The sequence below is a fragment of the Branchiostoma floridae genome, chromosome 19, assembly GCF_000003815.2.
Source record: "Branchiostoma floridae strain S238N-H82 chromosome 19, Bfl_VNyyK, whole genome shotgun sequence".
Classification (NCBI taxonomy): domain Eukaryota; kingdom Metazoa; phylum Chordata; class Leptocardii; order Amphioxiformes; family Branchiostomatidae; genus Branchiostoma; species Branchiostoma floridae.
In genome coordinates this window covers 8,437,416-8,465,217 of record NC_049997.1, presented here as the reverse complement: position 1 = coordinate 8,465,217, position 27,802 = coordinate 8,437,416, and the positions used below count along the sequence as shown (strand labels likewise).

The window sequence follows — 27,802 nt, the reverse complement described above, 5'->3', positions numbered from 1 at the left end:
CGCGTGCCTGTACAGAGATTAAGGACCCCGTGCGTACGCAGCGCGCGTAAGTGGGGTCTGCGTGTGGTAACGGGGCACTCGCACAGAGAGTGTGTGTTGTAAGCGCGTACATCTCACACACCACTTGCACAATGAGAGATGCGCGCACCCGGCTCATGTCCAGGCGTGGCGGGCAGAGCACATACTAGTGTTTACACCTGGCGCACCTCTGCGAGAGACGTGCGTTGAGACGTCCCTGACCTGCTCTGAAATGCCATTCTTTCACCGCGTGTTCCTTCCCCGCGAGGAGAGAGAACTTAAGGGGAGCGAGAGGGTAAAACTCTTGGGCACTACTAATCCCCACACACCAACCTCTGCGTGGAAAATGGCCATTTGGGTGTTATACGTGTGTCTTTTGCTTATATATATATATATATATATATTATATATAGCCATTTTGGTGTTATCCGTGTGTCTTTTATATATATATATAGAGAGAGAGGTATATAGATATATTATATGTTATATATTATATATAGATACACTATATATAGATAGATATAAAAGACACACGGATAACACCCATATGTCTATTTTTCAAGCAGAGGTTGTTTTGTGGGGATACACACATATATATATACATAAACATATATATATACACACACTCACACACACACACACACACACACACATATATATATATATATATATATATATATATATATATATATATATATATATATATATATATATATATATATATAACGATTCTTAGTCTGTAGACACCGTGCATTAACTTGTTACAATATATTAAACTGTGCCTAATTTCACCCAATAGGCATAAGGCACGCTAATGTTTGACATACTGTTACTTGCCAGATTACGTCCGACTCGGACTTTAGACTTGTACACACGAAAAGTTGTTGTTCCCGTTTGTACTTGGCTGCATGTAGACATGCTGTTGCCTCAGAACTCCAAACTCCTATCTATCGTGTTTTTCAAAGCATTATATAGCCGTGATATAGCCTTGAACTGTCTTCGTGCGAATCCATCGTTAGTACATGTGGCCGGTAGAATCTGTAGCCTTGGTTGTGCCAGTAAACGTAACTTAGATAAAAAATTCATCCGATTTTTCGTCTAGCTCACTCTATATAAATGTGAATGGGGTCTTAGCACTAGCTTTTACAGTGTGGAGAGCTATTGTGTATTGTGTACGAAAACGATGTCAGTCATGGCTTAATCATAAGACGACTGTCATGTAACATTGAATCTTTAACTTTTAAAATCTTTCTAATATTGTCAGTTCATTTGTCGTCTTGAACAATGTAAGGATTGACTATATTAAGCACATAGATATTTGGTGAACCTTGGGTCGGTAGGTTTTGAGTTAGCGCATAGCCTGATATTCATTCGTATTATACAGAAGAGACTTGGGAGCTATACTAGGTCATATATAGAGCAGTAATGTATATGTATGTAGCTACCCAAGCTGTGGTCACGTACACTTTAGAGTGTGAGTAATGAGGTATAATGGTATTTTGGCGAGGGACCAAAATGTAACGGTGTTAGCGATGTGCTTTAGTTTATTGTAGATAAAATCATGCGTCACCCTTCCGTTGCGTAGGTTTTCTAGCCCTATCTTATCTAGCTCCAATCTTAAGGGGGTGTAAGTAGAGTGCTCCGTCCTCCATTTGCATGATTCATCCTTTTGTCGGTCCTGGCGTGGTGTGGTGTTTCTTCTACGAAACGCAGTTAAAGCCACGGCTTCCTGTGTGTATACGTGTGGGCAGTGCTTGTTCAATCTTAGGTGGGCACAAAGGTTACATTTAAGAAAGAGTACAATCAATTTATAGTTGTGGACAAGTAAGAGTGTGATAAATGATGTATAATGGCATTTTGGCGCAGGATCAAAAGGTAACCGATCCCGAGTAAGCGACATACTTTCTTGTAACTACGAATCAGTACACGTCGCTGTTACGTTGCATACATTTCCTAGTCCTATTAAGCCATGGCATAAATTGTTCTAATGGTCTCCTTGAATTGTGACGTTCACTTTGAACTAACTCGCAAATGTCACATGTATACCAGCCTCATTATTTACGACATGCTGAATGGTCACACGAATTATGCAAATTAAGCCTTTAGAGGCTACCAACACACATTCTAATAAGTACTTTTCATGTCACATCAACTTGCCTGGTACCAAAGACCACCAAACTAAAAATAGTTTCTCAATAATGTCTTGAGCATCTTGATAGCTGATCTTCATGTCTTCATGCGCCATGGCCAGGGATTATTGCTGATGACTTTCAGTTAGTAGACAGTTTAAAGAATGTCTGAGAAAATGTTTGCTGACGAAAGCTCAAATCTTAAGGGGGTGTAAGTTAGAGTACGCCGTCAGCCTTTAGTATTCTTTATCATTATACCGGGCATGGTGTGGTGTGGTGTGGTGTGGTGTATGTTGTTTCTTCTACAAAACGTACGCGCAGTTAAACACATGCGCATACGCAATAAAATGTACATGCACATGCGCAGGGTTTCCTGCGTGTGTGTGGGAGTGTCTGTTTGTGTGTGTGTGGAGGGGGGGGGGTGTTGGTGGTAAATGAATAACAACTTTGGCAACAGCTTCGTTCTCAGATATGATGGATTGGCCAATTAATCGCCAAGGGATTCGGAGAAAAGATGACGTGATTTCCTGTTGACTAAGATTTATATACTGCTAGCATGGCGCTTGGTCAAGTAAATTAACGGATGGAACGTTCTAAAACATATGTCCATATGTCCCCGTTTCCAAATAGAGACATCATTGCCGCCAATGAAATCTTTATTCAAACACCTGTAATCCCCACATACTACACAATGCATTTAGTTGTATAATCACTCGAGTAAAGACAAGTATGCACGTTATACCCGCTTTCCACTAGGACGGCACTCTCACCGCGTTCTCTCTGCGACCTGAAATTTGACATATCGCTCAACGAATTCTATAGAAAAGAAACGAATATTTCTACAATTTTCGTGTTTTGTTGTCTTCTCAGTCACACTTTGACGTTTTGTATGATATACCCAGTAGCAGATTACACATAATTATCCTATTTAAGCTAAGGGCACAACCCACCGTAGAACTTTAGGTGCAGTCAAAACTTTGTATGCCATCGGCTGCGGATTCGCCCCCCGTGCCAGTACGGGCAACTCGCCTGCCCTGCACAGAATAGAAATGTTTTCAGAAATACATGGCGGACGTGGCCTCCCCAAAAAACGTACAGACAAATTGCATCGGCGGGTTGTGCCCTTAGCTTTAGGTCGCAGTGAGAGCGCAGTGCCATCGTCGTCTAGTGGAAAGGGTATGTCCGATTTACACACGCCTTTCACGCGAGTCAATTTCAAGTCGCTGCCGGAGACAACTCCAGATCGACACAAAACGCGTGTAAATCAGGCAAAATTGTGCTAAATATTTGGTGCAATGTTGTGACCATTCCTGATAGGATTTCAGTTACAGTCAAACCTGTATTAGGGGCCACCTCTACAGAGGGGCCACCTGTCCATAGTGGCCACTTTCTGTCGGTCCCTTGGGTATTTTATCTACAAGTTACCACCTCTATACAGAGGCCACCTGTCTATAGTGGCCAAATTTGTCCGGTCCCTTGTGACCATTCCTGATAGGATTTCAGTTATAATCTCGACAATCTTCAACAATTTAATTCGCCCTATTTGCTCATTGTGCATTGACCTGTACCATAACATGGCCAAAGGGCACGTTTATTTTGTCACAAGGATCCTAGCAAGATAAAACTCAACTAAAAGTCAACATTTTCGACAAATAAAAATACAGAATGTTTCCCCTTTCTGTTATTTGCCTGTTACGAAAACCTGGTTTAGCTGTCGCAAACCTGTAAGTGTTTATATTTGCTGGAAAAGCTGATATTTTGCTTATATCATTGTTCTGTCATCAGCAGTTCTAAGCTTTGATCTTTTTTAATGACAGATAAAACAATACGTTTCCCCTTCGGGTGAAAAATAATTATAGCTTCTGTGGAGACGTCAGGACATATGATATAGTCGTTGTTCCGGTTCGAAGCAGTGTCTTTAGGGTTTTACACTTTTGACTCAGATCTCCCACTTATTTACTGTTACCCAGTCGTGACCATTCTCCTTGCCTATCTACGTGTTAATTCGACGTGAATATATACTTTCTAAAACAGTCAGACTAGAATGTATATATATATATATGAAGTGAGTGTTGCTTGAATGGGATCTGGGGCGACGACGAAAGAGCTTCGATAACAGTTACCAGACACTAACGTTTGAGAAGATATTTTGTCTAATAAACCCTCCAACATGCATGAACAGCGACCAATGGCGTACACGTATAGAAGTGACGTCACATCACCCGATAAGCTAATTTTGGCTTGCTGACAGGGAACAAGCCTAATAGTATTCACTTCTGACCAATCAGAATTACTTTCGCGGTCACATGACGCACCTCTTTCTTATTAATCGAGCCCCAGGAAGATTTTGCTTCCCTGCCACGTCGTCTTCTGTTCGCGTCGCATTGGTACGTTCCTTTCCTTTTCTTTAACAAACTGTGCAAGAAAGTGCTTTATGCAACTTTCAACCACGAGCATAAGTTTATATCGTACACAAGTGTACAATTTATGTACAGTTTGCATGTATGCATATATTTCTTTATGGCTCTGGAGATAGAATTTGTTAAAATGAGTGTTCATTGAATAGGATCTAGGACGACGACGAAATTAGGTTGCATGTGTGTGTTGGGATGCCTTTTACATCGGCATGCTACTTTCCTGTTTTAACACACAGTGTAAGAAGCATTTCAACAAGCTTAACTATTAGACTAAGTATGTATTCAAGTCAAGTATACAATTCGATATGCATAGTCGTTTGCATTTGATTTAAGTTGAGTTACCATACGTTGAAAATGAGAATTGCCCGGACAGGATTCCAATATTCCGACTGCGACAAAATTATAACCCACTTAATTGAAGCTTGTTAAATAGCTCTGGACAGGTGTGGTTATCTTTTTAAATATTGTATTTAGACAGGAAAGCTTTATTGTATAATTATTGTGTAGCGACAGACAAAATGGTGAGCCCCGCCCCCTTTTTTTACCTCAAAACCTACCGGACCACTAGTTCGACATCTTCTCTTATCATTCCGTGACCTTTCCACTCTGGGGACACCATCTCATTTGAATGTATTCTTTTAGATCAATCAGAATCAAGGTTCTGATTACATGACATTTTTACCCGAATTCATTGTTAGTACATGTGGCTGTGTATAATTTGTAGTCTGGGATGTGCCAGTAACTTAGAAAAATGTTCATCCAATTTTTCGTTTAACTCACATAAATGTGACTGGGGTCTGAGAACTAGCTTTTATAATGTAGAGAGCATATTGTGTTTCAAAATGATGTTAGTCTGGGCTAAAGACGACTTTCATGTAACGATTTCAGTTCAGTTGTCGTCTTGAACAGTATAAGGATTCAATATATTAAGCACATAGATTTCAAACGGCTGGAGCTTTGATCTGTAGGTTTTGAGTTTTAATATAGTGCATAGCCTGGCATTCAACCGTATTATACAGAAGGGACTTGGGAGCTATAATACGGCTGGATACCAGGCTATATATAGAGAGTAGTAATGTACATATATGTACATGTCATGTATCGTGTACACTTGGAAGTGTGAGTAATGAGGTATAATTATGGTACTTTGGCGCGGGACCAAAATGTAACTGTGTTAGCGACGTGCTTTCTTGTAAAAGAAACAAAGTATGTGCCACCCTTCCGTTAGATAAGTTTTCAAGCCCTATCTTATCTAGCTGCAATCTTAAGGGGGTGTAAGTAGACTGCTCCGTCGGCCATTTGCATGGTTTATTCTTTTGTCGTACCCAGCGTGGTGTGGTGTTTCTTCCACGAGACACAGTTAAAGCCGCGGCTTCCCGCGTGTATATGTGTGGGCAGTGTTAGTTCAATACAAGGTACGTTCAGACTTACCTTTCAGAAAGAGTACAATCAATTTATAGTTGTGGACAGTAAGAGTGTGATGAATGATGTACAATGGCATTTTGGCGCAGGATCAAAAGGTAACAGAGTTAGCGACATGCTTTCTTTTAACTACAAATAAGTATACTTCACTCTTCCGTTGTATTACGTTAACCAGTCCTATTTAGCCGCGGAAAGAATTGTTCTAATGGTCTCGTTGTATCAGAAACGGCCTGGGTAACGAAAAAAGGCACGCAGGCCCTAGCGCTATGGCTTAGGCTGATTTTAGCGATCAATCGTGTCAGATTCATAAAGTGGGAAATTCAGACTTTGTAGATCCTTTATACTAGTGACACCACCACACTATAAAAGTCACAAGCACATATTTATAAGACGGAATCGCACCTTTTAAGTCACAGGTGTTCTTTGTGGTCACAGGCAGCTTGCAGACAAGGTGGGTCGATCCGTGCGTGACTCGAATTAGAATCACCTTTCGTTGGGTTGGACGACTGGTTAGTTAAAAGGTCCTCCATCAGGAAACATCTGTTTGATTTTCTGGGGAATAATCGTTGTCAAGGGAATGGCACTGTTCTCAGAACCCGGGACGTAAAAGGAAATGCATGCTCCGAATTGGTTCTCACTTACAAAATATTTGAGTACATGTCGTAAGTTCTTTTGACTCCGTAAGGGTCTATCCACACAGCCTCTTGTGTTTTATTGCTGAGATTGGCATAATAAATGAAACAAAGATTGAATGAAATCTGTGTTGGTTTCGCCTGCACCTGTCGATAAAATTCTATTGACAAATGACTGCATATTTATAAATCTCGGAAAAGTGAGCCTCAATAAATCACTACTTTGCAGTATAAAAGCTGTCAAAACTTACAAAAGTTTTGTTCTACTTCATTCTTTATCATAAACTACAAGAATGCACAAGAAACCGAAGCTTTGTTGGAGAGAACAGTGAATAACTATGACTGGTAACGTTTATGAAGGTTAGCCATCGGATCCAGGAACAATATACTCAAATACAATTTAATCTCCACAACTGGACAAAAACAGAGTATTACTTCCAGACGTTTGAGTGACGTCTATCACTCTTCTTCAGCGTCACTAGAATGAACTGGCAGAATTTTCAAATTGTCAATAGAAGGATCAATTGGCATTGAATTGTTCTACTGGTTCATTCTAGTGACGTTGAAGAAAAGTGATGACTGTCACGTCCAGAAGTAATGCTCCTTATTTTCAGTTGTAGAGAATGGACTGTATTTGCATAAGCCTGGTCTTGCCTCACATGGTCTGAGCTGAGCAGTAGTCAAACCAGTCGCCCAACCACCTCATTAAAGCAGCCATGTTTGATTCTACTACTCTCCAAGCAGATGCTAGGCTCCGGCTAGTATTTGACCTACTTTTAAATAGTTCCATCCATGGGGCTTTCTGTTTTCTAATATTTTCTTTTTGGCTTGGCAGGTCCACAAAATTATACGTTCAGCTGATGAAATAGACAAAGACAATAAATCTATGCTTAATCATATATATCTTTAGGCACACGCAGCTTATTGCAGCTGTAATTGCACCTGAATTTTCCTTAACTTTACAATATTTTGATGTAAAGAATATTAAACTGAAATCCACTGAAATGTGCTTTTCGTTTATGCAGGTTTCTTGGTGAGAATCGCAAGACTGCAAAAAGACATCAGCAACCATGTCTCTTCAACAGTTCCTTGCGCGTGCGAAGGTGCCAGATGGTAAGTAACTTTCCTATATATGATTGCATTAACTTAATATATGTTATATATATAAAATATCCTCCACACGGTTTTTTGTTGTGAAAAACAAGAGATACAAAGCTTGACCTGCAGTGATTGAATCGATGTATCAAGTTTTGTAAAATTTTGCTGAAAATGCTCCAGCCATATTGTTTTCTGATAAAGAGCTGGATCACATTTTGAAGGACGCATGCGTAGCGAAAAGCATTCTGGGCTAGGCCCTGACATGTAAAAGCTCTTGTCTCGACCATTGTCTGATTGTCTCGATTTCCATAACAATGTCAACACGTGTTTTGTTTATGTCACCGGCCATTATCTTTAACAATTCACCCACAATGCATTTCGCTGCGCATGCGTACGTAGAATCGTGGATCTTCTTTTTTGGTGACCGAAAGCGACTACGGCCATGTTGACTTGGTTATATATGAATGGCATCCTCTGGAAACCCCTAAACTGATGCAAGCGTGCGAATAAAAATGTTCGGCCAGAATAAAAAAGTTGCCAGCATTGATCAAAACCTCTGGATTATGGACCTAACACCCTGCAATTACACCACATGACCCCTAATTGGGATACTAAACAGAGACCTTTTGTTAGCTCTATCCTGTTCTTGCCCTATTTGTTAACTGTCCCTTGAACTGTGCAGCTTTTCGATGTTTTCCCCCTTTCTGTCATTAGAAAATGATACTGTGGCACAGAACCAGCCTGATTTGGTCATACCATGATTGCATGAGACAGTTTTTTGATATATATTTTTTGCAACTTACGGCATATATTCGATCAAGTCGCAGCTACTTTATTCTATTTACAGTACGGTCGGAAAATTTTTTATTTGGAAACGATCGGATATTGGTGCGCGCGTGGATGTCCTTCTTGTAATCAAATCAATAACGCCTAAAGGCAAATGATGCAATTCTTCGATACATCTCTTACCCTGCTGTAAGAAAAAAAACACAGGCACAACACCCTGTTTATATTAACAACAAATGCTATACAGTATAGTTGGAGCCAATAATTGCACAACGGATAACAACAAGCTTCTGTTTATTGCACGGAATTCCAAAATCCCAAACCGTTTGGTCTAGTTGGATAATTTCGCATTATCGCACGAAATACGATGACGATGTGTACTACTGTACCATTGGTCATCATGCATGCATCATCTTTGTTCCCCACAAAACCCATTGTAATAAAAGACATGTTTAGAACACAAGGACAAGGTGAAGGTTAAAGAACACATCGGCCGACCCTTTAATCAGACAAGCAGAAATCTGTGTGGTGTTAGGTTAAAAAAAGTGCTGTGCTTCAACCAGCCTGACTAAAATAGCGCTCCTAGCGGCCGGCCCTACAATTGCCGCCGCCGTAGGGGAGGGGGTCATTAACCCCAGCCAGCGAGAGATTGTGCAAACACAGGCTATGCTTCATCCATCATCATTTCACTTATATACGTGTGTATTGATATCTCGTACGTGTCTACTTTATCTACCAGAGTACATGGCGTTTGGGAAGGAGATCACCTTGACCCACACAGAAGTGGTTCCGGTGTCAGCGGATGTGTACTGGTCCGGCTTCGATGACTACTTCCATCTGCAAGCCTTTGTGGGCATGCACGATAACATGACGACCATCAAAGGTAACAGAGAACACTTAGCTCGGCCTTTTTTTTTTAATGAAAACATTTGCTGCACAAGGTTGATAAAAGAAAGCCGCCACTTTCGACTAAATATTTACCCGTGTAGGCATGACAGAATCCATAGTTATATACTCAGAGCTTTGTTTCAAACACATGAAAACACTCACTATAACTTTTCAGTCGATCTAGCCGACCGTTATCAAGTTCAGGAGATGTTTACTTTACTGTGCTGACTTTCCGGAAACCGAAAGTATGATGACATTCAACTTCATTGTCGTTCTTCGCTGTCTTCTACGTATACGTGTCATCTACGCTGCCTCATACGTATATATCTTTAGATGTCAGAACTCCCACCATGCATAAATAGACAAATATATCAATGACTGCTCAGCTATTAGAAAAAAAATACCGAAACTAATGATTAGCCTACTCCACTGTAATACTATATCAATGAATTATGTTAGCCCTTATTGTCATGTTAACTATAGGTTGTTAAGCTTTATCCTATACCTCTATTTCACACTTTATGTGATAGTAGTTGTTATACATTGTACCATGTACAATTGTCGTGCAATAAAGTTCTTCTTACATGAACTACAGGAGACGGAGGGGTGGGGACTGTGATCGAGTTTGACTTCTTAGGCGGAAGGACCCAGGAGGAGCTTGTCCAGAAGGATGAAGCCACTAAGACTTGGGCCATCGCCATGCTGGGGAGCAACCCTCTCTTCACCTCCTATTTAGCCACCGTCAAGGTAAAATAAGCCTTTTCACAGTTACAAGTTACCAAGGAATTCTGGGTAATATGTCTAAGTTGAAAGCCCCCAGACGTAAACAGTCCCAGACGTAAACTTCCCTCTTCTTAAAACATGTGAAGACGAACTTACAGAGTTCTTCTATCAAATCATAGTTAACTGATGTCATTATATATTTGAAAAAGTCTTCTTTTGTTAGTTGTGCATATTTCTGTTTTGCAAGCGAAGTACTATTAACAAAGGTATTGCGTATATCTTTATAAAGTGAGCATTCTAGAAGAAAGTGCGCTTCATCTTCTATATACCTATAGTTCTTATCACAAAACAGTGATGATTAACAGTCATAGTTTCATGAACTATATCACTTGGTGACCTGTGAGTAGGTGAAGCGCATTCAGTATGTCACTAGGTCGAGCTCATGGAAGTTTTCTCTGTGTGAAATTATAGCGTCAGTAATTGAACTCCAAGGATCGCGAGGGACGCCACGGATGAGACTAAATTGCAACTCGGTTTATTGGCGTGTACCTTAACTCAGAACAAGATGGCGGAACACATCCGGGACTTGATGATGTCATAACTCATTGACATAACGGCGGCGTCCTAACTTACGGTGCTAGTGGCGAGAGTTAACTAATCCATTCAGAAAAGTTTCTCAACATTTTGAAGTAGGTTAACTAAAACCAATTACGAAATTTATATAATTCTGAAATGGCAAATGTAGCAAATTCCGAGATGTCGCTACCGTTATAAAATACCCGATGATCTATCTAACTGTGTTTACATGAAAGGTGGATGAGGACACAAGCGAGACTGCAAAAGTTACCATGAGCATCAAGGGCATATTCGCCCTCAAGGACTACAACAAGAGGAAGGCCCAAATTGCCTTCACGAGGTACATGCTGAGGAACCGCATCAATGAGGTATGGTACGAAAAAAGTAGTCTCCGAGCAGACCTTACGGTGCCTAAAGAGATAGTATCAAAGCTGGCAAAGGAGTATAGTCGGCCAAAGGGAGTCAAACGGGCACCTGGTGCCGCTATACTAAGTCCCTTGCCAGCTTTGATATTTTTCTAAGGCACCGCAGAGTCTGCTTGGAGACTATACTAAGTCCCTGGTCAGCTTTGATACTATTTCTAAGGCACCTATACTAAGTCCCTGGCCAGCTTTGATTGATACTATTTCTAAGGCACCTATACTAAGTCCCTTGCCTGCTTTGATACTATTTCTAAGGCACCGTAGGGTCTGCTTGGAGACTACCAAAACGGTTATTAGACGTAGCTTTAGAATAGATATCATTTCCATTCTAATGAATCTATAAATCTCATTTTTCTTCTTTGTTGAGTATACAATTATGTACACCGTTGCTTTTATTTGTTTGCTTTGATTTGTCTTCGGACATGAACTTGCAATAAAATTATTCAACACCTGACTTAAGTTAGGTTATGAAACTAATTTCAGGGGCGATACGAAAAACACGTCTTGTCATGTGTTCTTTGATGTCTTGTGAACATTTGACCTCCTTCGTTTGCTTAGCGCCCCTCATTTATGCCGAAAATATTCACGATAAAGGAAGTGTCTACACGCATAGGGAATGCATGCGTAGGGTCTGCATGGGTTTAGTGAGTGTCATATTGTTTCACAAACAAATGTTGCGTAAATCACCACAAGTGGAATTCCTCCAAATATCGGCTGATTATATATTTACATTTTATGATACATTATCTATTGGAAATAACAATCCCTTCTGCAGTGGAATACCCCTCTGAATAATGTGTACTTGCAGGTTATGGCCGTCATTGCGGACACGAAGGGCGACGTGTTGCACTTCGACTTTGATGTCGACTGCTCCTTTAAGAAGCTGTGGGAGACCGTGAGTGACTGGGGGAACGTCTCCTGGGTGATGAACGCGACCGACGTGAAGGTTGTACCCGACTACCAAACCAACGACCTGCGACGACGAATTTTCTTCGGCCCACATTTTACTGAGCAGCGCCTTGTGCAGACGATCACCCATACGGCCTACCATCCAGCCAGTTTGACGTACGAGTTTGGCAAGAATGACGTCATGGGCGTGCTGCATTACCGTGGCAAGGTAAGCACAGAAACCAAATTTGAATAATAAATTATGGACAAACTGTCTTTGTACCATGTGTGTTGGAATAATGAAAAGCTATCGAGTTGTCCATGTCCTGCCAAAGGGTCTATATGAGGGTAGGACATGGTAACGCTTCACAGTAATTCGTCCATGTTTATCGACAACGCTTAACGTTAATGATTTGGGGGCAAGGCTGTTCGGAATTAATGTAGCTTGTAGCACCCCTGGCTACGATTCAGGAACATGCAAACCCTCATACATGAAATTCATTTTGTACCCATAGCTGGAGCTGGTCAAGTTAGATGAGAGGAAGACCAAGGTCAAGTACACCTCCTACTTTACTCCTCAACCCGGGGCAACCCCCAAAACTACCATCAAGGCACTGATGGAACCCCGCTTCAAGTGGATTCAGGCAACGTTTGTTGAAAAGTATGCGCTTTTCTTACTTTTGCTTTTATGGGCTATTGCAACGTTACCTGTAGTCATATTCAGTAGCCGTAGCCACGTCAGGGTTGTGTGTGTGTGTGTGTGTGTGTGTGTGTGTGTGTGTGTGTGTGTTTCTCTCTCTCTCTCTCTGTTTGTGTGTGTGTGTGTGTGTTTGTATGTATGTGCAGTAATATTTCTATGTCACTTGTTTAGATGTATGTTTGGTTATTTTCATGTCTGTTTCTTGTTATTTCCAAGGCCGAAATGCCGCCCTGGACATGCTCAGATGAAGTCTATGAAAACAAGCGACGTTGTGACCAAGCTGGTTGATGACTGCATTTTACCTGAAGGCAAGCGCTTTGTTGATTTTGTTGTTGTCGTTGTTGTTGTAGAACCAAATTGTAAATAAAATGCGAATTGATATACATCCTGGGCCTTCTCTTTCAGAAAATTACCCACAGTGCATCTCTCTCGGCATGCGCATCCGCACCCCCCACAAAAAGTGAAGATATTATTAGATAGTTTCTCTTTAGAGATATGTATTCTAAATAATGCAATGAATCTCCGTAAATAAATAATACCCCATCTTGAATAGACATTAAACCCTAATGCACTTCATCGATTTATAAGGATCTAAGGCCCACTTTCCTATAAAAAGCGAATGCAACGGATGTGGGTTATCTTGTATTTCATACTGTATATATCATTCAAAATGAAAAGTGTGACTTAAAAGACACCAAAATACACAAAGCGTAAATAGATTCGTTTGTTTACTTTACAACGCCTTGAACGACCTGTTAATTTTTAGATTACAGTTACAGAGAGAGTGCGGTGGGGGCGCCGTCCTAGTGGAAAGGGGGTATAAAGAAAACTGTAATGTTCCTTTGCGCAGCACAACTCTATCGGTATTGTCCAAATAGAAATACTTTCATGATCAAAACCCGTATTTATCATTAACTGCTTACTTCAGGATTCCTAGCAGAGGGGGCCGAGGTGTTCCTGGAACACACCGAGGAGGTGCCGGTGTCTGCTGACGACTACTGGGCAGGGTTCCAGGACTTCGTGCAGCTGCAGCTCTATCTGGAAGGGCACGAGGGTGTGAAAGTGCTGAAAGGCAAGTGGTTCGGTTGTATTCTTTATTTTTCAAGCGACGTTAAGGTTGAGATTAAGTTAAGGGATTAAGTTGTGGCGTCCTGTGTTCCGGCATATCTGGTAGAGCGTTGGGCTCGGATCCTAGAGGTCCCGAGTTCGATACTCGCCGTCTCCCGACGGTGTGTCCTTTCTCTCTTACTTTTTATTCGTCCCCTAGCCTTTAATCAGCCTTCGGGGCAACACAACATGTTATGCTGTGTCAATATAGGCATTTTAGTCCCCTGGTCGCGCCTATCTCCTCTCCGGTTCTCACTTACACCAGGTGTAAAAATGGGTACCTTCCTGACTTTGGTCGTGAAGGTAAAAGACTTCCACTATGATTCCGTAACCTTTGCTGCTTGTAGTTGAACAAAGAACTTAACTCATATTCGAAGAACTGAGAAGTGAGCTCATAGTCATTGTTTGTATAAAGTGCAAGTGGCGTACCCTGGGCACGCCACTAATGGATTTTCAAATAAAGTCTCAAGTCTCATAGTCGAAGCGCCGTCATACTATTACTAAAAGCCCTACAGACTAACTTTGACCGTATGCAGTCCTGCAATATCTTTTTTTCAAGACGCTAATGTAACTCATTGAGTGAAGAATCCCTCGCTTTTCCCCAGGCTATGGGGAGGTGGGCACGGTGGTCTCTTTCTACTACGACCCGACGGACCTGGCCGAGGGGCAGCGGGAGATGAAGCTGGTGGAGAAGGACGATTCCACTAAGACCTGGAGGGTCCAGGAGACAGAGAAGAACGACCTGTACAAGAGCTACGAGATGACCATCAAGGTACATATTGGACGGGTAGGAAAAGAGTATAATAGTCATTGAATTGACTATTTAGTTCATGCAGTCTTCGTAATGACAAACCGTAATACTGACACAGATTTAGTGAATGCTAGTTGAAACGTCAGACCGTTTCGAAAATCATCTTCTTTTTGGCATATCTTATTACCTGGATGTCTAACCTTCATTGACGTGACACAGATTTATATTTTCATTTTGAAAGTTCATCCTGTTATTCTACAGAAAGGTTGTTCTGAATATTATGTCACACTGTAGACAGCATGTAACAGATGTGTCCACTGTCAAAGTCATGGTCATGACATACGCACTGTCGGTTTATCCCTACACGGTTGATCATGACTGACAGCTACTTGCAATGTACGTTCCCTTAACCGCAACTTGATTTTCCGTCAGGTTTCTGGAAGCACCACCGCAAGCGTGACCATATCTGCTCGCTTCGTCTCGGCCGTCAAGGATGCAGAGGACCGCCGTGACGACATCGCATACCACAAGGTTTGTAGTGCTACAGGGCATCTGCAGGCAGGTGACTCTGACTTCACCTATCGTCTGCCACTTCATGTTTTAAGCCCTTAAACCGGATATATCCGGCACACCTATACATTTCCTGTGTGCCGCGCCCGGATATATCCTGGATAGCGTATTCTCTTGAAGTAGCAGCTCTGTGCGCTAGCCTGACTAAAATCGCGCCCCTAGTGGCCGGCCCTTCGATTGCCGCCGCCGGGGAGGGGGGAATTACCCGATTACAGTGTCAAGGCGCAAATTCCCGCCAATAGAAAGAAAAAACACTGTAATCCAACTTATTCCGTTTCACAACTTGTGCGTTCCTCTACCATTCAGCGCAATTTCTACCTCGACGCTGTCGAAAGAAAAATAATTGTGGCCTTTTCAAATACTGTGACGTACTACTTTATAACCGAACTACTATTGGACCGGGTCGCGGATAGATACTGTGTTCTGACGTACATGGGAGGGCTAAGCAATAACTTAAAATGTACGTAAAACGTAATCTCAAAGCAGATGCTACGGTGCCATAAAATAGTATCATTGCTGGGCAAGGATTATAACCGGCCAAAGGTAGTCAAACGGGCACCTGTCGCATACACACTTTTAGGCCGGCTTCACTCCTCTGCCAGCTTTACATACTACCTTATTCTACCGTAAGATCTGCTTGGAGATTACATAAAACGAGGTTTTATAAAGAATCTATTGCTATGAGCAATGACAAGATGGCGTGTTTTGTTTAGGTTCACCTTCTTGGGGCTACTATTCGAGACGTGCTAAACTTCGTGGTGGCCGAGAAACTTGGCCGGAAGCATGAGGTCGACCAGGAAGTGGACATTTCTCGCGACAAACTGTGGGGCATTATGGGTAACTTCAATGACGTCACCTGGATCCCAAATGCAAGCTGTGAGTCATCAGAATTTTTTTTCACATATAGATATTCACAAAATTAAAATAAGATCCATCATCAAGATGATTCTAAAGCTTACTGAGCTGATGCACATTCCGTTTTCATTTCTAAGCCAAATTCTGAGCTTGTATATTACTACATACTTTGATATACCGCTTCTGTTTTACGTTATTTCTTATGTTCTATTTCAACCCCATTTGTTATGTTATGTTGTGTTATGTTATTTAACAATGTAGTTAATAGTACTTGCGTTATCCTTTTTTACTAGATTGATTGCCAATGTTTGCTTGTTTGTTTATTTATTTTGCACAAACAAAATGATAATAAATACAGAAAAGAATAAAACATAAAACATGTGCAGGAGGAGGGGAACACCTGAACGATTTATGCTGCTCCCTCTATGCTTACACAAGATGTATGATCTTGATGTATCATAATTAACAAAGAAAGAACTCACACATATGTTATAATAATACAAAAAGATGTATGATCAGTGAAATCAATAAATAACAAACATAGTTACTAACATGACATAACCTTTTTTTCAAAGGTGATAATACATACTTGTTCCATGTCCATTCTAGACGCCAAGGTTAATGGCGACACTAGGGACATCACTTTCCCGAACGACCCTACTGGTAAGTGTTTTGACGGAGACCGGTGCCTCCACGTCCGCCAGATCTGGTACGACTCCAGCGATTGCCTCGTGGTGTTTGAGTACACCGGCGCCATGCTGAAAACAAAGTTCTACAGGGAGAAGGTAAGCTTCACACACATCTCATCTTTAGGGAATCTGCCACTCATTCAATGTACTGCCTCTTAACAATGGTTTCCTATACAAAAAAAATAGGAGAAAGCAACTGTTAATAACTCAACTTTCTGACGTTACTGGCCCACAAACATACCCTCATATGCTAGTCCGTCATCTCAGCTGTCCAAAAAGACACATGTCGCCATGAATCTTAACGGCACGGACTTCTGGGAAACTAAAAAAAAACAAATGACCCTTGACCTCAAAACAGCACCACAGCCCAATGAGGAGGCCATGTGCTAGGACAACAAAAGTCCCAACTTTATATCCCCTGATAACCACACAAACTCAGCTTTTCGGCCCAAATCAAATAGTGAAATATACAAAAATAACGCTCACGACTATTCTCTTTATGTCTTCTGTAGTTTGGTATCTTTTATCATACTTTTCGCTCCCGAAAGCAGCCCGACCGGGCATCCAGTATCCTATTCCACCATTTAGGTGTTTGTGTGGATGGAACTTTGTGATTTTTGGTAGGTGTGTAGCGGTTGTCGAAAGGAATGCCAAGTTCGAAAACGGTTTACCTGGCGCGCATTTGATTAATGTCCAACAAGGCAAATCATTAAGATAAAAGTACGTGTAAAATCAGTTAGGTACGAATATAATACATGATATCGACCAGCGAATATCTAAAACGAAAATTAGAGGCATACAATATTGGCAGGATTAAGGCATGGGGGCATTACAGTTGAGTAGACGGACCATGTGCGGAATGGCACTAGACCTATAGCGTTCAGTTCTGCACTTGGGAATGTCCAGTTTGTTGGCAGAGCGGGTTTGTCGGCAACTAATGTTCTGTCTTGTGGATGGTAGGAAGTGGCGATATTGATCAGAGACTAAGAGTGATTGAGCAAACCGAAGTGTCAGATTCGAACGCCTGGAGTGGAGTGATGGAAGGCCAAGCTGTGTACACGCATCTCGATAGCTGGTGTAGTCGCGTCCCATGATGATACGTACCGCTCTGCGCTGGATACGTTCGATCTTGTTGCTCAGCTGTGTGTTAAACCCTGTTACTCTGCAATATTTACATAACGGTGGACGCACTAAATTCCTAGAGGTAACGATACCCAATAAGATGACCGCCATAGATTAGGAAATATATCTAAACGACATGATACTTTACAAGTATATTTCCATGTTGTATTGAAGGTTAAATATTATGATATAATACATACCTCCATTGCGCCATATTGCACAGACGTAGTTCAAACCTTGGACTTGCTAATGGAAATGTACATTCCCTTTTCAGATCCAGCTGTTCTCCGTCAGCCCGAACAAGACCCGAGTGGCGTACGAATGCACCTTCTTACCGAGCAAGGCTGAATCCGCGGAAACGTTCGACAAGTGGTTTGTTCCCGCCATCTCTAACCGAGTCGCGAACCTCACGGTAGGAAGCGTACTCCACTCTCAAAACGTCTGCGACATTTCTAACCGTTTACTTTGAACTTTAAGAGCGAGCGAACGCCGCTGGAGCTCATCAATATCTACAGTAGAATCCTTGCTAATTTGGTTGTAACCTTTCTCACAAATTCCTACATTGCATCACAGAAAATGGTCAAATAGAAACCGGTTTTGTCAAAAACAATATCATTGCGCATTGCCGAAAAGTTTCACATGGCACAAAACAAATTCATTAACGCAAAAATTTTGCATAAGTTAAGTTTTTTGGCGACGCCTCAGGAGCGAGCCGAATGATATTAGTACTGTGTGTACGAGTAGCTTGACAAAAAGGCAATTTACTGGGAGGGAACATCTTGTATTTTCTCGGAAATGTTGCATTTCTTGGAACTACCCTTTTTCAGGAAAGTTTATGCCGACTTCATAAACGCATAATGTTGTAGCATTGCACATGTACATGTAAATACTTCATGTATTAATCTAAATATCATGCACTGATTCCTACCGCAGAAAATGTTCGAGGACGAAGATGACGAGGAGGACATGACACCGAGTACCAGTGAACCACCATCGGGGCCACCGGCCTTCCCCAAGGGCGCGTACTCCACCGTGGCCCGGGGCAGGGTTACCGCACCAGTCAAGGAGGTGTGGAAGGTCTTCAAGCCGTTTGGAAAGGTACATGTCTTAACTTTACGTTTTTGAGAGCAATATGTTTCCAGTCTTGTCATCGATTTGTGTATTTGTGGGGAAAAAGCAACATAACGATATGAGTTACCAAAAGCTGCCCCATAACTTAACTATATTCCTCTTAGTGACGTGTTTTGGATGATATGATAACTGGAAATAAAGGCATGTAGTGGCTTGTCACTGTATACATGTAGTGGCTTGTCAAGTGCTGTATGCATTTTGATATTCAAACGTGTGAACTTTGATTAAGTACTTAGTCTCAAACGTACAAGATTCCCTGCCTCATTTCTGACTACAAATACTTAGATCATTCCATTTACTTTCATTTCATCTGTTTTATGACAAGCCATGTCTGGAGTATTGGAAAATCTATGAAAGCATGAAGATTGAAGCTCCTGGGAAGGACGTAGTGGGCTGCGTGAGGAGTTTCGTGACGTCTAAAACTGGATCGCACATCAAGGAGCGCCTGGAATGGAGAGACGATGTTAACCACGTGGAGGTCAGGCATGCTTTATCCAACGTTAATAGAACAGTAGTTATAGAACAACTACTAATACAATTACTACTACTACTACTATTACTACCACTACTTCTACTACTACTACAACTATTACTGTCAGTCAGTCTATGCAGACCATGACCCTTCGCAAAGGGACTAAACGACAATGGGGACTACAATTCTCATAGATGTACAATATTATGTGCAGGTGTTGACATAGAACAAATAAGTACCTTACATGAAAAAGAAGTAACTAAAGGTCTTTTTTAATAGCGCAAACTCAGTACGTCTAGCCCGTTTCACATTAAATAATCTGTGAAATGTTTTATATTTTTACCCATGACTACAGATCTACAGTTTGCTGTCCATGACTCCTCCTCCACCAGTTACCATGACTAACGTCTACACCACCATAACCATGACTGCAGGTACGACTTCATTGCCATAGCAACAGGCTGGTCACTGTTACCATGGCAGCAGAAACGTCACTGTTACCATGACAGCTGACACATCATTGTTACCATGACAGCAGACACTCCCTGTTACCATGGCAGCAGACACGTTGCTGTTACCATGACAGCAGATACGTTACTGTTACCATGGCCACTGACACATTACTGTTGCTATGACAGCAGACACGTCACTGTTACCATGGCAGCTGACAGATTACTGTTGCCATGACAGCAGGCACGTCATAGTTGCAATGGCAACAGACACGTTACTGTTATCATGGCCGCGGACACATTACTATTGCCATGACAGCAGACACGTCACTGTTACCATGGCAGCAGACACGTCACTGTTACCATGACAGCAGACACGTCACTGTCTGTTATCATGGCAGCAGACACGTCACTGTTATCATGACAGCTGACACATCCTAGCTGTTACCACGGCAACATGCACTTTAACGTTCGTTACCATCATGGTAACAGATACACTTCGAAAAGATCATTTCATAACTCAACATAATATGGTCCACCCCAGTTTATGACCCCGTTCATAGCGTTTGATGTTTTATTTTCCTATTTGGTTTTTAAGAATATTTCCTAGTGAAGGGTCAGAAATATGAATCATTCTTATTGTTACCTACTGATGAATTTTTTAACGCAATGAATACTATTGATTTGAATAACATGCTTTGTGATGTAGATACAATAGTATTATTCATTACGTCAACATCACAACAAGTGCTGTCTTTCAACAGTTGGTGAGAAGGAGACTGAAGTGAAGTTCGAGTGCACCTTTGACGTCAGCGTGTCGTTTGCCGTGTCCCGTATCCAAGACAACCAGAAGGGAGCCTACATGGCGTGCATCAACGGACTCCAGCAGCTCTTCCACTCCGAGGTCGGGACGCTAGAGGTCGTTGTTGGGAGTGCCGCTGACCTGGCAAGGACTGACGGCTGGTGTAAGTACCAGGTTGCTTAAATTAGGTTGAATATAGTTGTATTAGGTGATGAATGCGTTTTTAGAACTTCTTTGGCTACTGTCTACTCTCTAGTAGGTGCTTTGCAGTGTCGATCTTTAGTTTCGTCACTATATACAGTATGGTTTCAATACTACTTACCTGACAGTGTATAAAGGCATTAGTATGAAAACGAAGCATGTCAGTAATAATCGAGGCCATTAGAATATTCATGTTAAATTCGAATTACAGAAGTTTGAGATGGTGGGTTATTCAATTCTGCAATGTTTTAGACAATAGAATGAATGGCAAATGGTTTTGGATTTTTTCAATCCTATACAATTACCCGAATTATCCAAAAAGGCGTAATACAAATAATTGGAATCCATTGTATATCAAAGTACTAAGTTAAAAGAAAGGATAAAAGAAAAGTTAAGTAAGTAAGATAAAAGAGAATTGTTAGAAAAAAAGAGAAGTAGGAAAAACATGAAATAGAAATACAAGTAAACGTGAACCATACTATAAAAGTATCACCATGTAAACCTAGAAACGGAGATATTGTGCACTCTTATTTTAGATATATTTGTTCTTTTGCGTTGTTCACACTTTTTCAATAATGACCATGTAGTCATTTCTCTTTTGACGTATAATTCTGTTTTTTGTTTCTCTAAGTCGACGCGGACCCGTATGTGGTACTCGCACTGAATGATGGGAAGCCTGTCACGACCAAGGTCTGCTACTCCAACCAGAATCCTGTTTGGGACGAGCGTTTCGCCATGTCTGTGACGTCACGTTCCAGAACCATCGTCTTCACCGTCATGTAAGTTCTTTTAGTCATAAGATATGGCCATATACCATATCACAGTAATGTATTTATTAAGGAATTTCCTGCAGTTTGGTTAATCATTCCATGTTATAAGAAAAGGAAAGTGATCTCGATCCAGTTTTAGCTCAGTGAAGAGCTAGTCTTCCACTGGCAATGACAGAGAGGACAGACACTATGTACAGTATTTACAGGTCCATTGTACTGGGAAATACCTCTTTACGACAAGTACAATAAACAGTGGACCACTGCTTAATGTTCCGTCCTAATACCCCCCTCACATTAGGCGCGATTCGATCGGACGACGAGTCTGCGAGCTCTAGATTACGAGGAGGCATGACCCTGACGGCAACGAGGAACTCTGCCATTTCTTCGTCGGCATCAGGGTCATGCCTCCTCGTAAATTAGAGCTCGCAGACTCGTCGTCCGATCGAATCGCGCCTAATGTGAGGGGGGTATAAGGACTGCAACCCTTTCTAATAGCGTGCATGTCGGGTGAGCGACACAGCCGGAATCGAACTCACGGCGTCTATAGCTATGATTTAGTTCCAGAGACAAGTCCGCTAACCACTGGACTACGCACATTATACTTTTTCTATGTTATATCACAGATCTTATAAGATCTATCTGAAATGGTTTGTAATCTCGCTAACTAGCTAGCTGTTATGTCGATCTATCCATTTAATGTAATCTTCTTTCTTTAGTCTTTACTGTAGGCGTTAACTGGTCATAGTAAAATACAAGACACACATCATCGCCATCGGTCCACGTGCTTACATACATGCTTACACACGACAAGCCACACAACGTAACAACATAGACACATTAGAGAATTGTACTCCATATGTACAAGCCTCTCCAGAGGTTTTTGAAATAAGTGTTACGACTGAAAGAATCCGACTTGAGTACAGACTGTATGGTGGAATCGGAAGACTGCAAAAGCCTGTATACAAAGAAATAACACTGCTTACGCCATCTGGCATCAATCTACGCCATCTATTTAATTGATAATTATGTCTCCGCCAACCTCCATTGTCTACAGGGACCGGGACACAGTCGGACAGGACGACATCATGGGTACAGCCAACGTCAACCTGGACGAGCTGGCGTCAGGCAAGGAGAAGAAGATGACTCTGGACGTGCAGGGGGGAGGCACGCTGAACGTCCGGCTGTACCTGAAGATGCACGACAAGCCCAAGGAACCGGAGGGAGAGAAGCTCATTACGTCACTCGCCATCCCGTTCCTGGCTCCCGTCGCTCAGAGCGAGCTGGACGCCATCAGGAACGAGTTCACCAACCTTATCATGTCATTCGCTGGCCCAGGTAGAGACTTTCTTGATCAATGTTTAAATGCAGGTACATACAGCATTTTATACATGATGTCCTAGATAAGATTTTCAGAAGAGGCGTTGACATAAGAAACGTAACCTGCTCTACACACAATTAGCTAGTTATCAATATGACTAGGTAACTACTTTCTGTCATCCCTATCAAATACACAGGCGTCACGACACTGCTTTGAGTACGTACTGCTATGAAAGGTATAATTGACAGATAAAAACGGGTAGGCTTTAAGTATGAAACACTATATGTTTAATTTCACAGGCCAGAAGTACGAGCTGAGCTACATGAAACGCCTGCGGACTCACCCCGACGTGCCTCTGGAGGAGTATCCTGCCTCCTGTGTTCCCATGCCGACACAGGAGATGTTCACTCCCTACAAAGCTGGGCGGCTCATGCAGCGTCTCATGGAGTTCATCGCCTCACAGGTTTTTTCTTCCTGTTGTTTGGATGCGTACAACAAAGATATGTATTGCATATATTGTACAATGACAAAAGCAAAATCACTTGTCCTTGACGTTTAATGCAAATTATTAACACCTTGCCTATGACATCAAGTGTATTGCACTTGAATAGCACTAAGTATATCATGGTCATTTTCTATTACCTCTTCATAATAGGGTCAGATCCTTGTCCGCCTGGCCCAAGTCAAGGGTATTTGGGATCCGTGGAAGGCCAACTTCAGCGGCTACCTTCCTGCCAACGAGAAGCTGATTGAAGAATGGCAGAAAGACGAGGAGTTCTGCCGCCAGTATCTCCAGGGTTCGTGGACAATATTCACTTGCCACTATAACTAACAAAAATATGTAATTGCAACAAAAGAAAACATTTCTATGCTTTCGCGTTTTTTTACAGTAAACCCGATAAGAAAGTTAAAAGGGTATTACAGGGTGGGGTGGGGGGGGGCTAACACAAGTTTCTCAATAAACGACAAAGAGTTCAACTTTAAGGCACGGTGAGAATTCTCTTAAATGTCCATCGAAATGCGATTATGATTTTTATTTTTTTCAGTACATGTTGGTAAAAAGGACTGGTTTGTCTCATATAAAAGCCTAACCAGGAGAAAGCACAATAATTTGTCTTTATCCTATTAATATTCAACATCAGGCATCGACCCCATGCTGGTGACTTTGTGTAAGGACCAGAGCCGGATTCCAGCAGAGATGCTCGGCCTGAAAGGACAAGGCAAGACCACGCTGCAGCTCATGGAAGAGAACAGGCTCTTCATCGTGGACTACGCCCCCATGCTCGGCGTTCCTGCTACTCCGGGCAAATTCTTCTACGCGCCGATCGTGCTGATGTACAAGGAAGAGCTGGACTGTTGCAAGTCTCGTCTGAACATGCTCGGCATCCAGCTGACCAGGGACAAGGGTAAGGCATATGGGCAGAAGTAACTTATTTTCCATTTCTAAGCAGGCTTACATAAGATTTTCCTTATCATAATGGAAATAATTTTCGGATTGTCTCAAGAGGTAAATCCTGTGTTATAGGCAAAAACGAAGTGTACTCCCCTGAAAGTGCTAAGACTCATCCCAACAAGTACATGTTCGCCAAGATGCACGTCCAATCTGCTGACAACAACGTGCACCAGTTCCTGTACCATCTGGGCTACACCCATCTCGGTATGGAGCCGCTAGTGGTCGCCATGCACACCCACCTGCCTCCAGACCACCCCATCCACCGCCTGCTGCTGCCACACTTCAAGGACACCATCGGCATCAACTACCTGGCCCGCCACTCCCTGGTCTCCAGGATCTTCCCAATCACCGACCCGATGTTCGCTACTTCCACCGTGGGAGGGCTCGTCATGTTCCTCAATGAGTGGCGCAAGTACAACTTCATGGACATGGCGTAAGTTTCGCAATTTGTTACTGAGCTTCAATCTGCCACTCTTAAAGAATTGTAACTTAAAAACTAGGACACATATTTACCATTCTATGTATCCATGACAGTTGCCATACAGTCGACCTTAGTAAATTTCTTTTTGTTGCCAAATTTAAACCTTTTCGATAATCTGTATCCTATCATTTTTATCAAGTTTCCCTGAAGAGCTGAAACGCCGTGGTTTTGATGAGGCCGGCACTGATGGACTGGAAGGCTACTTCTACCGTGATGACGGCTTCAAACTGTGGAACGTCTACAAGACGTACGTGACTGGGATGGTCAACCATGCCTACGCTGATGACCAAGCTGTGCAAGCTGACAAAGGTTCGCTAGCAAACATATCGTTATTCTAAATATGATGATATTTTCTTTCGACTTCAGCCTTCTAACCTGAACTGGCATAGGTAAAGTAATTTCAGAATTACCAAGTACTCTGTTTTGAAACAGCCACTATCTTATAGCCCTTCAGGAATTCTGCAAGATGACCGAAGGTCCCGGACAACTTCGCGGATTTCCTCGCGAGATTTCCACCAAGAAGCTGCTCATCGACTGCCTGACCAACATTATCTTCAACGTGAGCGCGCAGCACTCCGCCATCAACTTCCCGCAGTATGACTACTACTCCTTCATACCCAACAGGTAAGAAGTTGTCCACTATTTTCAAGCCAGAACTCTAGAATTTTCGGTTATTGCTGGTGTGGCCACGTTCCTCGGGAACTCATTACCAGTTGACCGCAAATATTTCTCTGTAACATTCAGTGTTCCAGACTTTTCAGTACTACCCTGGGCTTAGCCTCCTTCACCAGCCTCTCTGGGGGCATTGGCGTAAGATGTTTTTTTTTTGGGGGGGGGGCTCTTCGTGATCTCACGGCATATTTTCATTTCCCGGTTAAAAATTGCGAATCGACCACCCCACCCACCCCAAACATTGCAACTTACGCCAATGCCCCCAGAGAGGCCGGTAAAGGAGGTTGATAGGGCTTGAGTTGCCACATGAGACATCGTCAACCAGACAGTAACTGAGGCAGATCTGACAACATGCCGATGATTGATGATGAAAAATTAGGTAACGCAGAATTCCAATACACGGGATGTAATAATGCTCAATGTTTCTAACTATTCCTCAGGCCTGCCCAGCTGTCGTCCCCAATGCCTGACGGACCGAACGACATGTTGGAGTCCGCTGTACTGGAGGCCCTGCCTCCTCCACAGTTCACCACTCTTCAGGTCCTCCTATCCTACATGCTGTCCATGCCGTCCCAGACAGCTATCACCGGGGTAAGTCAAGTTTCATCACATACAAAATATCTATCAATATGACAACATTGTCTTTCATAGCCATAGCATATCTAGATGGACAATGCTCAAATATCGATTATAATGGTTGAAGAATTTACAGTTCATTAGAATACATTGTGGTAAAATTTTGTTGATTTAGTGTTCGAACATTAAAGGTCAATTAGCCCTCTCCCAAAACGTAGTTTATCACCTCATCTTTTTTTTGCTTGAATACCAACATAAGGAATAAAACACATTATTTTGTGTCACGCATAGGTGGAGGCCATGAAGGAAGTGTATCCTGAGGTCCATGAGAAGTTCCACACACAGCTCCAGAACCTCTCCAAGGAGATCAAGGGTCGTAACGAGGGTCTGAAGGCGGAAGGAAAGTTCGCCTACACCTACCTGGACCCCGAGAACGTCGCCATGAGCATCGACATCTAGAGTGCTTCTGCTGGCTGACTACCATCTTGCACAACCGTTAAGATCTTGTCAATGGTAGCAATATAACGCAACATTAGCTAACGAAACGTTGCAACGATAGCATACTGAATGTGGTGATTGTGTTTTTGAATTGGTGTTTCACTAAAGGTAGAAACCGCAGCAAGAGTTAGTGATGGAAGATTCAAGTAAAGACATTCTTATGTATACGGTGAAATCATAGCACCCAGGATACATGGTATGTTATATATAGATTATGATACTTTGCAAAGTGCAAAAAAAATATGCTGACCTGTGTTGGCCCTGAAACCTTTTCAGTAAAATGTGTGCTGGCAGAAAATATAATCACTAAAATGGCGTTGATTAGAATATTCAATGTCTTAAAAATATCACGACACCACACTCCATATTTCTAATTAAGATGATATACTTGGACTGAATATTGACATAGTAAAGTCTCAAAAGAGGAAATGTGTAACCAGGCTAGGTGAGACATACTATCGTCTTAAGCCTGGAAAGTGTGATGACGTTGACAGACAACTTAACAGCTTACAAAACTCACAAAATTGATTTTAAAAAAATCCAAAATAAATTTACAAGTTCATTTTTTTTTCAAAATTTAGATAATGTCTTTGATATCTAACAGGGTCAAGGGTCAAATAATGTTTTCATAATATAGCAGGCATTGATTAGAAATCTATAATGGATATCCATTACGTTTAGCGCTGTTTTCAAACGTTCTGCCCACATGCCTTTATCGCTTTGAACAATGATCACATATCTCTATTGCTTGGGGTCCTGGATATTGAGTTTTGGCTAATTGTAATGGTAACTTTTCGGGTTTCGATCACATTACTCGAATTAAGCAATCAAGGACCGTGAAGTTAGTCGCCATTTTCCTCTTACATGTATCTTGGACGAGAATCTTAAAACAATGCGTCTTGAATAACAACATCTATTTGTTTGGAGAATTTACGGTGATAATAAAATTGGATGGTAAATCATCTGTCTGTCTGATTTGTTTTGATTTGTTGTTTGAGCTCACTGGACGCCTCCCCTCCACACAAAGAAATCGAGCAAACCAGCCGGAAGGAAGAATTTACAAAATCCGTGCCACATTCGGGTGGGAATTCCAAATGGACCTACTACATTTTCACACAAGAGGTGGAATAAGCCGGAATGTCACCTAAATAAAAATTCTTGTATATTCCTGGGTATTCGCTGTACA

The 27,802-nt window shown here is 41.9% G+C and overlaps 1 protein-coding gene across 2 annotated transcripts in view; it reads left to right on the top strand.

The window, feature by feature from the left end:
* Window positions 1-27,578, top strand: part of LOC118407226 — a 29,409-nt gene extending 1,831 nt beyond the window's left edge. The window contains exons 1-28 of one of the 2 annotated variants that reach the window (XM_035807671.1): window positions 4,473-4,534; window positions 7,644-7,731; window positions 9,242-9,385; window positions 9,986-10,137; window positions 10,926-11,057; window positions 11,920-12,228; window positions 12,515-12,660; window positions 12,916-13,007; window positions 13,628-13,771; window positions 14,412-14,578; window positions 14,990-15,088; window positions 15,841-16,003; window positions 16,592-16,767; window positions 18,068-18,205; window positions 18,727-18,891; window positions 19,250-19,402; window positions 19,752-19,830; window positions 20,610-20,810; window positions 21,480-21,627; window positions 22,673-22,953; window positions 23,236-23,399; window positions 23,592-23,733; window positions 24,079-24,342; window positions 24,462-24,822; window positions 25,010-25,179; window positions 25,317-25,494; window positions 25,983-26,133; window positions 26,410-26,577. In XM_035807671.1, coding sequence (XP_035663564.1) covers window positions 7,689-7,731; window positions 9,242-9,385; window positions 9,986-10,137; window positions 10,926-11,057; window positions 11,920-12,228; window positions 12,515-12,660; window positions 12,916-13,007; window positions 13,628-13,771; window positions 14,412-14,578; window positions 14,990-15,088; window positions 15,841-16,003; window positions 16,592-16,767; window positions 18,068-18,205; window positions 18,727-18,891; window positions 19,250-19,402; window positions 19,752-19,830; window positions 20,610-20,810; window positions 21,480-21,627; window positions 22,673-22,953; window positions 23,236-23,399; window positions 23,592-23,733; window positions 24,079-24,342; window positions 24,462-24,822; window positions 25,010-25,179; window positions 25,317-25,494; window positions 25,983-26,133; window positions 26,410-26,577 — 4,530 coding nt within the window. In that variant the 5' untranslated portion in view covers window positions 4,473-4,534; window positions 7,644-7,688. Of the gene's footprint in view, window positions 1-4,472; window positions 4,535-7,643; window positions 7,732-9,241; window positions 9,386-9,985; window positions 10,138-10,925; window positions 11,058-11,919; window positions 12,229-12,514; window positions 12,661-12,915; window positions 13,008-13,627; window positions 13,772-14,411; window positions 14,579-14,989; window positions 15,089-15,840; window positions 16,004-16,591; window positions 16,768-18,067; window positions 18,206-18,726; window positions 18,892-19,249; window positions 19,403-19,751; window positions 19,831-20,609; window positions 20,811-21,479; window positions 21,628-22,672; window positions 22,954-23,235; window positions 23,400-23,591; window positions 23,734-24,078; window positions 24,343-24,461; window positions 24,823-25,009; window positions 25,180-25,316; window positions 25,495-25,982; window positions 26,134-26,409 lie in introns of those variants that run through there. The other variant, XM_035807673.1, reaches the window with a different exon arrangement.
* The last annotated feature ends 224 nt before the right edge of the window (window positions 27,579-27,802 follow it).